This window comes from Mauremys reevesii, linkage group 1 (assembly GCF_016161935.1).
Source record: "Mauremys reevesii isolate NIE-2019 linkage group 1, ASM1616193v1, whole genome shotgun sequence".
Lineage (NCBI taxonomy): Eukaryota > Metazoa > Chordata > Testudines > Geoemydidae > Mauremys > Mauremys reevesii.
In genome coordinates, this window is record NC_052623.1 from 273,682,453 (window position 1) to 273,698,452 (window position 16,000).

At 46.5% G+C, this 16,000-nt stretch overlaps 1 protein-coding gene across 1 annotated transcript; it reads right to left on the bottom strand.

Moving 5' to 3' along the window:
* Nucleotides 1–4,898: 4,898 nt before the first annotated feature.
* Nucleotides 4,899–15,958, bottom strand: DDX47 (DEAD-box helicase 47). Its single transcript, XM_039520533.1, has 12 exons — nt 15,728–15,958; nt 14,550–14,643; nt 12,854–13,042; nt 12,000–12,071; nt 11,299–11,417; nt 10,328–10,399; nt 9,729–9,845; nt 9,428–9,574; nt 8,994–9,131; nt 7,325–7,395; nt 6,959–7,088; nt 4,899–6,845 (listed from the first exon to the last, which is right to left on the bottom strand). Exons 1-12 carry the CDS (start codon nt 15,845–15,847, stop codon nt 6,714–6,716), a joined length of 1,401 nt encoding a protein of 466 aa, XP_039376467.1. The 5' UTR covers nt 15,848–15,958; the 3' UTR covers nt 4,899–6,713.
* Between the last annotated feature and the right edge of the window lie 42 nt (nt 15,959–16,000).

Here is a 16,000-nt window from a genome sequence, read left to right on the forward strand (position 1 = left end):
TGGGCCTCTTCCAAATGCTCACGTACATCACCCGCTAGTGGTGCTGGTAGAAAATTGCCAGGTTTAGCTCCTAAATTATTTAGGCCATTGGTTATGAAGGGGGTACCTGTTTCACAGCACTGCATAGCCTGTTTCTGTGATGGGTCACAGGTTCACCCTGTATAGTCCAGGGATATGGCCGAGGCAGCTCAAGTTCCAACCCCTCTGGTCAGTTGATCCTAGACTCTAGCAAAAGGAGACAACTCGGCTCCTTGGTCTAATCTTTCTAGGTTGCCTCCTTCCATTAACAGCAGGGTGTTGGAAAGGCTCCCTTTACTTGTTAAGACAAGGACTCCCAGCTAGTAACAGGTATAGAGACCCCCCAAGGGAAAAGTATTTCAAATTATACATAAAAAGGGCACTGGGCAGCCTGTCATAACTTTAAATTACAAACCAGTACAATCCATTTCCTGATCATCTTCAGCCCCCACCCCCTTACAACAATGCACCCATTGTCAAATACATCCCAGTGCCCTACAATGCCTCGAGCCATGTTCCTCATCCGAATTTTAACCCCGAATGCCACCAAATTCAGGCTACTGTAGACCAAGCTTGGAGGGAATGAGATCAAGGATCACAATGAACAATCTACAACCTAACTGAAATAAGTTGCTGGAGTCTAATGCCGTCTCAAAATTAGTACTTCATGACCGTCTTATTAGCAATCTCTGCCAAGGACTGAGAGCACGTCTACACTACAAAATCAAGTCAACCTAATTTACATCACCATAGAGCTGCCACAGTAATTACATTGCTTGTGTGTGTGTCTACACTTTGCTCCTTGTGTCAGTGGTGCACATCCTCACCAGAAGCGCTTCTATTGATTGTCCTGTCAGTGTGAGCCTCCTGAAAGCTAACAACAGTCGACATAAGCAACGCAGTATCTACACTGACACTGCATCAACCTAATGACATTGACTTTGACTCTACCCCGCTCATGGAGGTGGAGTTAAATTGGCATAGCAGGGCAGTGACATCGGTGGGAGCATGGGCATCGGGTGGAGCCCCCCTCTGCGGAGGCTAGCCCCCAGCTCCGCCCCTTCTGCCCACACCATCTCCACAGTTGGAGTCCCGAGACCCCCTGTGCTTCCCCCCGACCCCCGTGGCCAGACCCACAAACCCTGCTCTTGCCCAGAGGAGCCCTGGTCCAGCTGCAGCCCGGAGCATCCCCCTCTTGGGTTAGAGGAGCCCCTGAGCCTTCCCCTCCCCTGAGCAGAGGAGCCCCAGCCAGCCAGGCCAAAGCCCCGAGCCTCCCCGCAAGCCTGGAGGAGCCCTGGCTGGGCTGGCCGAAGCTGCGCTGTGCCTCCCCTCCCTGGACTCAACCCACCCACCACCCAGGGGAAAAGCGTCTGTAGAAGATGCTTTTGATATGCCCCATGCAGGTTCTGGGGCGGCTGCCAAAGCAGCATGTGCCTCCTCAGCCATCCTAGAATCTGCATGGGGCATAATAAGAGCAAAAACTTTGCCGCCAAACCCTGCAACCGGGGGTCTGGCAGCCATGCCGGAGGCAGAACTTCCCGTGGCCTATTATACTCACTGCCCATGGGTGGGAGTGAAATTTAAGTGTTGACATTTCCATGGTTAGGCTGATGTAAGCTACCCTCCCCGCAGAAAGGTGTCTCCTGCTCATATCCTGTGATGTCAGATGCAGGCGTTGCTAATAGCCTGGGTGAGATTAGCATTCTACCCTCCGGGACGGAATGAGTATTAGGACCCTACGCTTCCCCACTCCCTTGTTTCGGTTACGTAAGCACCCGCTCTTGGCACAATCATACCAAGAAACTTTCCTGGTATTCAAACATATTGTGATATTTTTAGCTGAAATTAACACACATCGCTTGAGTAGGTGAGGCACAGGCAGGAATGTGGGTGGGGAAAGCACTTTGGTTTTCTAGTGCTAGGAATTTTATAGCTCTTGTCATTCCAGCCCGGGAGAGGAGGAAAGGACGTCAATACCTCTCAGGACCACTCCTCTCATGAGGAACGCCCTGTATTCCTTCACAAGGAGTGGTTTCGCTTTCTTTGGAATTTGAGCGTTCCTCTTCTCACATTCTCCCTATAATTAAGTTTCTAGGAAACAGATGATCTTGGATCCCTAGTGCACATGCAAGACAGAATCTGAGATTCACAATCCTCCACTGTGGAACAGGAGCCAATGTCCACTGGAAGGAAGAGGCTTGTGTTCTGGCTCACCTTTTACCCCACGGTGCTCCTTGAGTTGTGGTTTAAGTTTTATCAAAAGGCAGCCCCCTACTCCAACAGCATAGTACCCCTTAAATCATACTGCAATGCTTGTTCAGTACTGACTTGGACACAGGGCTGCCGGGGGGGGGGGGGGGGGGAAGAGAAGCAAGTGGGGCAATTTGCCCCAGGCCCCACAGGGGCCCCCATGAGAATATAGTATTCCATAAAAAAAAGTTGCAATACTATAGAAGGGGCCCCCAAAATTGCTTTGCCCCAGGCCCCCTGAATCCTCTGGGTGGCCCCGCTCAGACAAAAGCTTGCCACACACTGAGTCACCTACACCACTCTCAGCTATATAAAGATTTTCCTTGGCGGCCTTTGAGGGTATATCTACACAGCAATTAAACACCCCAGCTGGCCTATGTCAGCTGACTCAGGGGCACAGAGATGAGGCTCCAAGGCTGTAAAATTGTGGTGCAGACGTTCAGACTAGGGCTGTCACCTGGGCGTTGGGACCCCGTGAGGGGAGAGGATCCCATAGCCTGGGCTCCAGCCCATGCCCCAACATCTACACTGCAATTTTACAGACCTGCAGCCCGATCCCCATGACCCTGAGTCAGCTGACAAGCTCCTATCATGGGTGCTTAATTGCTGTATAGACACCGTCACATACCGACCAGCAGGGCCAACCCTGCTTCGCTTGTGAGATCCTAAGCCAAGGTGGAACTCACACTTATGGAACACCTTAGGAGAGCAATTCCCAGTCTTTTTGTTAAAAGCTCCCTTATTCATTGGTGGATAAACAGGCTCTCCCTCCCATTTCCTCCTCTTTTTCATTCCCCCCTTTCTCTTTATTGTGTGTGTTTATTTTCAGTTTTACTCCCCTTACTCACTGGAAAGCTACATGCTGCTCAGGGTGGGTGGGACGGGGGCATCACTTAGTAGCGCTGGGGGACTGAGATGCTCTCACAGTGTTTGCGCCTGTGAGCTGCTATTGGATCCTACAGGCAGTTGTGTTAGAGATCACTTCAGACACAGGGGGAGAATGTAGATTTTAAGGACAATTTCAGTCGGGAAAACAGTGGATTTAGGGTCATATAACTCTTGCCCACCACCACCACTAATTCTTTTGCCCCCACCCCTGTGACTAGTCTGGAATCTCCAGCAGTGGGAAGCAGTGTTTTAAACATTATTGCTGTAAGGAAGTGGCAGGAGGAATGGAGCACTGGGAATGTCTCACACCTCCTGGGAATACAGAACCATGAAAACAACATTTTTGCCAGGGCAGAGAGAGTACTATTGTTAATGGCCAGAAGATACAGAGACTCTCATTGCCTTCTCATACCACATATCAACTAATATTTAGAATGGACAATAAGACGATTATGCTAATCAGCACGAGTTTGGCAGAGCTGACTAGGTTAGTCATGAGTGATAAAGCTACTAGCTTGGCAGCTCACTAATGAGCCCAAAAAACAAACATGTATAGGGTAGCTTTTAAAAAGCTGTTTTTTATTTTTTTTAAATCTATCCCTCCAGCTGTAAAGCCAAGGTCTATTACCATTGGTTTAGCTGTGTAGGGCTTAGGGAGAAATAAAGTTAAAGCAGTTCTCAAGCTATTTATCATTGTGTAGCAATGTGTTACCATGGGCCGCAGGTTAAGAACCCCAGTGCCCCCCTGCTACAATCCTCCCACAGACCCCCTTGCCCAGAGACTCATCCATAGAGCAGGGCCAGGAGCAGAGCCCTGTTACACTGGGCACAGGACCCAAGCCCTGCCGGGCACCAAGGACCCTGGTGCAGGGCCAGGAGTGGAGACCCACGTAAAACCTGGGGGTGCACCAGCATATCCCACTCCCATAGTTCCCTCACCTATGCTGACCAGCACCCCATACCCTCTCAATGCCCAGAGCCCGCCCCCCCGCCCCCTCCAAGACCCACTGCAGCACTCAGACCCACTGCTGGCAGGAGCACTCCAGCAGGGCTGCCTGCCACTGTCTTCCCCCCAGTTGGCCCTGCCAGGCTGGAGCAGCAAATTTTGAATTGTTTTTTAGCACACCGCTATGTGCTAACTAGGCTGCATGCAGCCCATGGGTTGAGAACTACTGGTTTGAAGTTTTTAAAAGGGAAGGAGCACCTAGTGGTTACAGTACTAGTATGGGTTGGTTTCCCTGTTCCACCACACACTTCCTATGAAACTTGGTGCAAATCACCACTCAGGGTCTGTCACCAAAAACAACTGGATGGCAGCAAGCTGGGTGACTGTTCTTTTGCACCTTGCAGATGCTTGTTAATGTGCTTTCTCAAAAAGAACTACCAGATCAAAGCGCTGTAAGGAGCTGTTACATGCCAGCAGGGTACCCACAAAGAGACTGTAGCAGACTGATGGGGGGTAGAATCGCATCCAGCTTCCTGCAGGCTAATTATTCCTGTAAACAAGCCCTTAGTCTGTGCTTCAATGGGGATAACAGCAATTCCCTACCTCACAGAGGTGCTGTGAAGATTAACTGTATCACTGTAGTATCTGAGCACCAGAGCGTCTTTAAATAAGTACTTGATAGTTTTAGGTACATTTGTACATAAGATCACAAAGTCCAGTATTGTGAGCTGCTCCTGAGACCGAAACAAGTGCTTGAAGTCCCATTGAAAAAAGTGTGAAACACTCCTTTACAATAACATCGCTCTTGTGTCTAGCCCTGATGAGTTACAAGCTGTCACCCTTCCACAGGCTTCAACCAACTGATAGCATTCTACTCTTTTGGGAGGGAATGGACTCAAGAATTTGGTGGTGCACATCCATTTGAAGCTGCTTGGATGTTTGGTATCAGTAAGTTGTTATTGCAAATGACTAGGATAAATACCTGGTAAGGCAGTCAAGGTTAATGATAAATATTTTGCATCAGATGACCATCACCTTAGGCGTATGGTTGTATTATAGGCAATAGAGCTCGTCAACAGTATTGTTGGAAAATGTTATTTAAACTGTACATTGTAAACTGAAATTTTGCAGGAATGTGTTTGATCTTGATGAACTTTCACAAGGAAGTTAGAACACTTGCTTTTGATAAACACTTTAACCTTAACTATTCCTGACTTTTACAAATTGTATTTAATATTTAACATTTTAACATTTACAAACTGGCCCTGAATCAGTATTTCAGAAATTTTTAAATTTCAAAATTTTGGTTTTTCCTTCCCATTCAGAACCCCCTCCTCCAAATATCTGCATTTCTAGGGGAAGGGAAATTCTTGTTTCTGACCAGCTCTAACAGACACTTTGTAAACCACCCAGACAGCAGAATTATTCAGTTGCCTGAGGAGGTGGTATGTTGTTTTAGAAAGTAACTGAAGAGCACCCTTTCAGCTCATATTAGCACTGGTTTACTACCTGTGGGAATTAGAACCAGACTGCTGGTGTATTGAAAAGGAAGTTGAATTCTTTCTTCCACTTTTTACAAAGAGGTTCTCTTGCTTCTTATATTCTACTAAGCTCAGAAGCAATACACAAAGGAGGCACTATTGGGATAAAGAGGAAGAGCCAGAAATAGAACATCTGATAATCAATTACTGTTCTTCCAGCATAAAGGGCTTTGCTGCTTGACTGTGTAAAACTGCCCCCTAGTGTTAGCTCTCAGGTACTACAGGAGCATAGAAAGCCATGTACATCAGTCTGCCCATGCCTCTCTATTTTCTTGGCATTTGTCCTTCAGCAGGAGTAGACTATATGAAGTCACTGCAATGTATGGGACATCAGACAGCTGCCACAGAAAGCATGGTGACAGCATATGCTGAGTTGACGTCACAGTAAGGGTGTGGGTGGAGAAGATGGTGACCTACAGGGAAGGGAAACCCCTTAAAACGGAACTTTGAAAGTTAGCAGAAGTGCCACAATAAGTTAGAATACACAGAAAGGTAAAAAGATTTGTGGTTGAGCAAAATATATTTGGAGTTTTTGCCCCAGCTTGAGTGTCTCTGTTTAAGGCGAGAATCCTATCCTGGAGCATCATATGCATACCCTGGAAAATTTAAGGTGCTTCTCAGTTTTCTTCTTCCTTCCAATTGTCTTATAAAGAGGCACTGGCTGAGGTTTGGATGGTGAGTGATGATAGGCTGCAGCATGATTGGGGGAAAAAAGTGTCCATAGGCCAACATGTCCCATGTAATCCCTATAAAAATGGGCTTTGCCAGGAGACTGTTGCTTCCAGGTCAAGGGGACAGTCCAGCTGCAGGAGACGACTCCCTCTTACAGCCCAGCATTAGAACAGATACCAACCCTCAGTAGGAGGACGGGTTCTAGCATACTACCAGGGTGAACCTGCACCCTATGACTGAAGACGGTGCTGGAGACACAGACATGATGGAAAATTTCTTTCCAACTGGCCTGCCATTTAAAAGTGTAGTTCTGGAGTTCATGTTTGATGGAACTACTTTGTGGTAGGTACCGCCCCAGCCCATGTAAACTCAAAGGGGACAGAAGTTTAAGTATCTGGCTAACGGGCTTTCCTTTTCTTCATTTTTCCACCAGCCACCTTGTTCCTGACACCTGTAGCTCCCTCTGTGTCATCGTCATCATTGGCCTCATCCCGGGATCGCTTCTTTTTCTCTCCCTGCTCCCGCAACTCCTGAAAAAACAAACAACCACCCCCCCATACAAGGTGAGCGATTGCTAGAGCTCTCCACATTCAGAGAGAAATTCAGGGCAATGGAGAGAGGCAAGGGACAAAGTGAAACGTACCATACGAGCAAATCTCTGGGCTTCAGCCACACGCTCCGTTAGCATCATGACCTCCTCCTCCTGTGTGGGGAATACAGGCAGCTTCTTGCCAATGAGGTGCTCAATGCGCTGGAATAGTTCCACATCATACCTGGAAAAACGAAAGCCCGTACAGATCAGTCTTCCCAGGAATACTTTGGTTCTCTTTAGCCACAGCCTCCACCCCGAGTCAGCCAGCCGTATGTAGCTCCTATCAGAGCTCACCACACTGAACTCTGTCTGCTCCTCAGGGCAAAAAAAGAAGCTCCCTACTCATGGAGCAGGAGGACAGGTGTGTCCTACTCTGAAGCAGGCTGGAAGAGGCAGGCACACCCTGATGGTACTTACTGAGTGACAAAGGTGATGGATTTGCCAGACCGCCCAGCTCGAGCTGTCCTCCCCACACGGTGAATGTAATCCTAAAAGCAAATATCTCAGTCAGCAACAGGATGTGCTCCGCCAAATACTGAACTGAAAACAGTCCCTGGAAATGCGCTTTGTGCCCAAGTATACTGAGGCCCCAACAAGCAGCAGGTAAATGGCTACACAGGGAGGACTATTCATTTCCCTAGGACAAAACAGAAGCCATGAGGGAGGGGAGAAACAATGGTCAGGATTTATGCTCAAAGGAGTAGCATGTGTAGCTCCCTGAGAATTGAGGGGATGGTGAAAGCAGCTTTCTAGTTTGTTCTCTGGCATTAACCCATCTCTGAATTATGGTATAAGCCTATAACAGTGCCTCTTCTCATTTTTTCCTTTTCTGACAGTCAACTGCACTGCAAAATCTGCAGGACAAAATTAAACCATGATATAAATAAGGTGAATTATCAAGACATTTTTGGGTACACTCTGTTGGACTGTGGAATAGTCTACAGGACGTGGAAGTTCCATTGCGAGGGTAATTTAATACTAGACAAAAGCTCTGGAGAACATACAGTGGGAAGCAGCCTTGAGTGGGCAAGACGAACTAGATCTGAAGTCTCCCAACTGATCTGAGGAGCACTTGCTGGTTGTATGATACTAATTCATTTCCTAAACCACAGTAAGACAGATAAAAATACTTTAGCCACTTTTCTATACTTGCCATTGGCTTGTTATATGACTGCAAGAAATAAGAGGGGAAGAGGTCTGAGACAGTGAATTGCAAGGGGAGGTGTCCACAACTAACTATTAAGATGTGGTCCACTTTTGAGAAATACTGGACTAGATGACCTAATAGGTTTATTACTCCTAATCTACCCGTAGTCTTTTCATAATTTAAGATCTTCAAGAACAGGGACTATGTCCCTCTTATTTGTTTGCAGAGTCTAGTACACCATAAGCGTTACAGGAAACAATAGTCCGTTTTAATTTCTAGAATACTGAATATTGTTTACCTAACAGCAGGTACTGAGCTATAAGTTAGTCTTAACAAGCGATGCCATCAACTTGAAAAGTCACATCTGATAAAGCTATGCCTTACATAGAGAGATGTCCTAAGATTTTAACAACTCTTCAGGTTTAGTGAAGTGTCTATTTCAGTTTGATAAATTTGTACAATTTCACAGCACTCTAGTCTAATCAGTTTCTCCCTTGCAAAGAAAATCGTTATGAACACAGAACAGAAAAACCCTAACACGGACTGACTTTTAAAAAAAACAAAACAAAAAAGTCCACAACATACAGAAACAGGAATCATTATAAATTGGACTATTTCCCAAGATTAAAGTGGATATTTTCCCTTTAGCATAATGCAACAGAAACTGGAATTTATCCCCCTGGCCCTCCCCCCACGCACAGAGAAAGCATCCCTACTTATCACGCCCCTGTTCTGCAGTACACACCAATCTACCCAAAAAGCAAGACCAAGTAAAAACGTCACCATAGAAAAGAAATGGTACAGCTTCATCTAGAAGAGTGAGCTAAGAGCTCCACTCAGCAGAGGAGAAAGAAGAGAAAGTCTTCTGTACTGAGCCTCGGTGATCAATCTTAAGCATCAGGGGATAGGAACCCCCGGTTATCAAGATGAGTATCTCACCTTGGAATGTGTGGGAATATCAAAATTTATCACCACATCCACATGTGGGATGTCCAGACCTCTGCTTGCAACATCTGTAGCCAGCAGAATGGAACGGGCCTTTGCCTTGAACTTGTTCAGGGATCCCAGTCGCTTATTCTGTGATAGTAGAAAGAAAAATAAAGAAACAAGTTTATAACTCGAAAGTTAAGGAACCAAACAGCAAAGGACTGATCCTATTCTTGTTAAACTATTGTTACCCTTTTGTATACAGAAGGATTGAGAGATTAAGCTTTCACCTGGCACACCCGATACTGGTACACTGGAATTTGGTGGCTGCATTAATGTTAAATTAAGCTGTAGGGAGCCAGCCCTACACACGTTATGGTCATGACACAGTGGCACATCCTCATCTCATATACACCTACACAGCAAGGAGTGGGATAGGCTACTACCTGACTCATCTGTCCATGGAGGGGTATGGCAGTGAAACCCAAGTTGCGGAGCAGGAGAGCTGTCCTTTGAGTGTTGTTGCAGGTACTGCAGAATATCATGAAGGAGTTCCCAGCCAGTTCATTCAGGATATAAACCAGGTAACTGTCCTGCAAGGATCAACAAACACAGCAGTGGTACAGACTACGTGAGAGCAAAGGACAACTTCACCCATAAGCCAGAGAAGGTCAGAAAGAGCAGGAGTGTAACTATGAAGAAGGAGCAAGAATGGCTTTGAGGATGGGGAGAGAAGAGAGTCATTACCTTGAATCTGGAGGGGATGAAAATATAATGCTGCTGCAGTTTTTCAACTGTCTGATATTTGGAGGAAACAGCACATTTAACAGGGTCCTTCAGTGCAGCACGCTGGAGCTTTTGCACCTGAATGAGGAATCAAAATAAGTCAGTATTAGCAAGACGCTAATCCTCCAGCAACACAGCTCTAAGGCTCGGTCTACACTACAAGCTAGGAGAATGATTCCCCTACTTGTGTGCAGGTGCTAGCTCTCAAGATAGTGTGAGCATGAATGGCAGTGTAGCCATGGTAGCACTGGTTGTGGAGGCATGGCTGGGTCATGCCAAGCACGTAGCCATCAGTTTCAGGCAAATTTGTACACGGCCGGGCTAAGCCATGCCTTCACCACCCATGCTTCCACGGCTACGCCACTCTTATACTGGTGCTAGCTCAATGAGAGCTAGCACGAGCATGCATACACAAGCAGGGGAATCACATCCCTAACTCATAGTGTAGATGTAGCCTTAGGGAGGAGGAAAGGGGTGTAGAAACACCTATCAGATAATCCATGACCCCTTCCCCCACTTTCAAAACACACAGGCTGATCTGAGAAAAGTTATGCTCTCACCTTCTTGGTCATGGTGGCAGAAAAGAGGAATGTCTTCCTGTCTCGGGGAATCACTTTTAGGATCTTATCCACCTGTAAAAGAGGGAGGAGGCAAAACCTGCTATTGAGACACAGTAGAAGTCAAGACATGCACCCCTTCAATTAAGTGTTCCAAGCAGAGGATGCAGAAAATACATGAATACAGGCCCATATGCTAATCTGTCTGATATGGGAGGAGTGGCCATTGCAATAAATCCCTCTCTTCTTTTAAAAGAACCATATAAAATGAAGCTGCATTGTGGGCTGAGACACCTAGACAGTCACCATGGACTCCCAAAGTCAACAGGCAGTATATCTGCAGGAGTACGTACATCAGCATGTGCACCTAATGAGGAACACCACCACAAACATTTAGGGAAGAATCCAACAGAATTTAACAGAGATTAGCTCATTTCTAAAGTGTTTAAACCACTGTGTAGAATTTAAGAGAGAATTCTAAGGGACGTTAAAAGTTACATATAATTTACTATTAAGTTTTGTGGGGTAGTTTAATAAAGCTACAGCAACGTTTCATCTTCTATTACAGTGCTTCTCAAACTTCACAGCACTGCGGCCCCCTTCTGACAACGAAAATTACTACACAACCCCAGGAGGGAGGGATCAAAGCTTGAGCCTGCCCAAGCCCTGCCACCCCAAGGGGGCAGGAAGGCAAAGCTGAAGCCCAAGGGCATCAGTCTGGGCAGGAGGCCTTCAACCTGAGCCCCACTTCCCCAGGCTTCGACTTCAGCCCCAGGTCCCAGCAAGTCTAATGCCAGCCTTGGCAACCCCATTAAAATGGGGTGGCGACCCACTTTGGGACCTGACCCACAGTTTGAGAACCGCTGTCCTATTAAGTCTTATAGACATTTAGAATAGTTTCCTTAAGACTGTACTGATTTCATCTGTTAAATTCTATAGGACTTTTCCTTTACGGCGGGTATCGTAGGCCGCACCTCTGTCTCAAAATCCATGTTGAGGATCCGGTCAGCTTCATCCATAACCAGGTACTTAAGAGCTCGCAAGTTGAAACCTTTTGTGTTCTCCAGATGGTCAATCAGACGGCCAGGTGTTGCTACCAACAGACAATCAAAAAGAGAGGTAAAGGTGACAGTAATGGGAAAAATGTCCCAGAATGCAGTCCACGTGAGGAGGGAAGAGGCACTGCAAGTGAGGAGGGAGGGATTCTGCTATAGAATTGGCTTCTTTTGCCTAAGATTGTAAAGGCAGTCGCAGCAGTACAGAGCTGTGTTGGGAACTGAAGATGACTGGTGAGAAGCCAAAGCAGACTGATTTTCCCTCGATGGAAGAGCTCCTGTGCACCAGAGCTGTCTTAAAATGAGACCACCAGACCAGGCTTTTTAAGGGAAAAAGTGGGCCAGATCAGAGGCATCCTGAGAAGAGCTCTAGACCATGGTGCTTGAGTTCTTGGGGGAAAATGGGAGACCAGACCCAAGGCAATGTGGCTGGACCATTTTGAGATGAGCTTGCATTGCATCCACTGTCCCTTCTTCAAAGCCAAGAGGAACATACTGAGGTTACACTCATTGCTCCCTCCAGACATATAGAAACTTCTGACAACCAACACCACCATTTAACATTCCTTAGGAGGCCTGTGATCTTATTACAAGCATCATTCTACATGCTGATTTCTTACCAATTATAACATGCGGCTTCTTGGCTAAGGTCAGAGCCTGTGACATCATGTCAATTCCACCCACAATAACCGCTGTGGGAAAAAAAGAGGCAGAGTGAGTCCCCCTGGAACAGAACCAGTACAAGCCACCACTATAATCAACAATCTACCTATTCCTGTCCCCTCTCAAATCCACCCACAATTTATGTATAGGAATTTAAACCACTTATCTTAATTCTCTTTAACTACATTTTGGCATCCCTGACCAGTAACTGTCTTCCCCCAGATATCCTAATCCAGATTTCAAGCCCCCAGCTCATTTACTGTCATGGCCCTATGTTTTCCACAGTCACAAAACTAGCTGCAAAATCCACCCCTTGCTACTAAGTTTAGCTGCAAAATCTGTGCATTCATTCGGAGTTCCTAGCCCTTATGGTTGCAAACTAAACCTTAAAACATTAATTTGAATATGGAACTGCTGCAGGGAGTCTGCAAAGAAAGCCTGATAGGTGTGAACTCCTCTATTCAGTTCATTGGGGTGGTGACTCAGATTTATGGCGGACAATTTAACATGTGGTTATGGGTGATATTCCCCACTTCCCTCTTGGGAAACGTCCACTGCCTGGATGTACACCTCAGAGAAGACAGACTGCTACGTGCTCTTTTTCACACTGAAAGGTGATATACCACCACCATAAATACTATACCCTCACCAATGATCCTTTCCCAACCCCATGCTCTATTCCTCTATCTCCCCTCATTCCATACTCTCTACTCCCTTCCTTACAGTTTAACAGCTTTCTCCTACTCCCTCAAATTTTCACACAGTAACATCTGAACTGTACAATTCTGAGGCCCATTAGAAGGCTACTCACCACTTTGGACACCAATGGAGGATCCAAGAGCTTCAAACTGCTCTGAGATCTGGAAGGCGAGCTCTCGGGTTGGAGTGAGGACAAGAGCAAAGAGGCGTTGGGGTGTTTCCAGCAGTGTCTGCAGGATGGGCAAAGCAAAAGCCCCTGTTTTTCCAGAGCCTGTCTCTGCTAGCCCGATGATATCCCGGCCTACAAGAGAAGAGGTGGAGGCAAAAGCCTGTTATACTAGAGCCTAGAGAGATGCCCTCCCAGCATCATAAGAAAAAACAGAAACTTATAATGAGATTTGAGAGACCTGTACCAGCAAGTACTCACAGGAGTGAGAAAACAACAGGTGCAAGGACACAGCACCCAAACAGGGAGCCTCCATAGATCTTTGCAGCATTTAAACATGGTTTTATTCCTATGTAACTGTTAACTTGAATCCCACAGCCCCTTTTATCTTCCCACTAGGTTCCAAGCAGCATATAGTTTGTCTTAGAACTTCAGGTCACAAACCCTCACTTTAAATTTCACTAAATCCAGCCATTTTATACACCATTGCCCTCATATGATTAAATATGTCCAAAAAAATTATCTTTGTCACTTTGTGACTGATAAGGAAATCTCGTAAAGTTTTAGCCATGTTTCAGGGCTTAGCAACCTTGCTGCAGACAGATCCAGTAGCAGTACCAACTTTGCTTTTGCCAAGCCACGGTCTGTTCTGAGGCACAGGCACATCTTAAAATAACCCCAATCCTTGACTTCAACCAGGAAAGTTCCTAAAGTGTAACTAATTTTAGAAGTACTAATACCTATGTGGCTTTTATTCAAATATACCTGCCAATAAGTAATAGAACAAGCAAACACTGAAAAAATAACTCACTTTTCTAAACGTGTTATTGAATTGTCTTCCTATCCCAATAGTGTTCACTTTATGAATATTCTAGTGACTGAGTTTAGTGACAGGAATGTTAGCTAAAAACGTAACTGAAATCAGCAATTACAGGATGTTCCCAGAAAGCTATTTTGAATGAGCAATTATTCACTCTGGAAACCTGATGCTAAAATACACCTTCTTTCAGACAGAGAGCAGAAGTCTACCATGCATCTATTAGGGATGTAAAAGGTTAACTGACCATAACTGTTAACCCCAGCTGAATTTTAATCATTTAACTGATTACCTTTTTTTTTAAAACAATATTTACATACCTAGCATCTATGTGACTAATCAAGACAGCTGAAATTTCAAATATTCACTACGAACTGTTAATGAAGTTGCTACAGAGCAAGATTTATTTACTGGCATTAACTGGAAAATAGTTTTGAGAAGATCATGATATACACTAATATTTTACAAAGAAGAAAAATAAAATTTGTTGAATTATATGCTATGAATGTTTCATCCAGCCCCATTAAACAGCATGTTTACACAATGCCATATCTTTATAGTGCACTTCAAAACTAAACAGCAATACAGGCAGTGAGGAATACTGTATCCATCTAAAATCGCAGGGGAGGTTTAGGGTGACCAATTGTCAGATCTGAACTAGAATCTGGACAGGATACTGGAGTTAACATTCATGCTCCTGTGGAAAGTGAAGCACTGTCTTCAATCACCTCAAGAATTAGAGACCTCTGCCAGATTCACCCATGTGAAGTCTACACCCTTCTTCCCACACCTGTTCTCAGAAACAGAAAAGCAGACTTTGCTCACCTTGGAGAGCCACAGGAATAGCCTCAACTTGAATTTTAGTTGGTGTCTTCCATCCCAACTGGTCACAAGTTTCACACAGCACATCTGTTACACCCTGAGAGTGAAAGAAAAAAAGGGGACAAACATCAAGAAATGGCCAAGAACTACCAAGCTAGCTAATCAAATGCAGCTGACACAGTTAATTCCCTCCCAGTCAACCCATGGACACTCAATATTGCACCCACAAACTGTGGGGATCGCTTTTAAGGAAATCCCTCAACTTAAAAAAAAAGTCTAATCTGTCTGAAAATGTTACCCCCTATTACTACAAGTACCTGCTAATATCACTATAACTAAGATCACAGGGGGTGGGGGGGTTCTTTTTTTCCAATTCATGCATTCCACAGCACTTTGTATACAACCAGTTGCATTTCCCCATGTCTTCCCCGTTACTTGGCTGGTTTTTTCATATAGAAACAGGGCAGAGAAAGACAATTAAGAACAGAATAAAGTGATTTTAAAAGAGAAAAATTACCTGGGGGCAGGGGGCAGAGGACAGAGGTATAGCATCTTCATCTACTTTAATTTTTTTAACCACCATATTTTATGTTAATAGCATCTCTTAAGCTCTCATATCAAGAGTAACTGAGGCCCCAAATAAAAGCTGGACAGGCCCCAAAGCTGGACAGTTTGCCAGTTAATACCCCCGACTCCCTTCCAGGATACCCCTGATGCAGAGGCAAATGGTACCAGCACAGCACACCTGGAGGGCTGCGTGTTCAGGTCCCACAGCAAGTGCTGGCACCAGATCTACTTTCAACTCTCAAAGATGAAGCAATAAGCAGCAAGGCTCAGCAGGCGGGGAAGGGCACAGGGTGGCATCACCCTCAGGTCCCAGGCAGGCGGAACGGCAGCGCTCGCCACGGCGCTTGGCCCCGACACCACCCCCGTATCTGAGCCCCGCGCGGTGCTTCCCACTGCGCAACTGGGCAGTGGAGACCGCGGGAGCCGCTAGCAGAGCGGGGAACTGAGCCAGGTGCCCAAGTCCCGGGTTAACCGCCCCCGCCCCCCGCGTGCCCCTCAGGGAGCCGGGCGCGCCGGCGTGTGACGGGGGCGGGGGACGGACACCGCGCGGGGCCCAGAGCAGGGCGGGCCCGGACAGGAGAAGGGGGGCGGGGCTCGTTCTCCGCTTGTCTCACCAGGTCCTTGAAGCTCCGCTGCTCTTCCACTGCCTCCTCCGGCGGCCCATGCTCCGCGTCCGCCGCCGCCGCCATCTTGCGCTTCACCTTTGACCCCCACCGCGGGGAGCGCCGGGACATGTGGTTTCCCGAGAAGCATCGCTTTCCAATGACGTCACATCCCGTCTCATAGCGGCGGGGGGCGGGGGACGGGTCTGTCTCGAGGCCCGGCCAATCGGACGCAGAGCATTGTGCGACTAGTTGTCCCTTCGCCGTGGGCCTCCAGCCAATCAG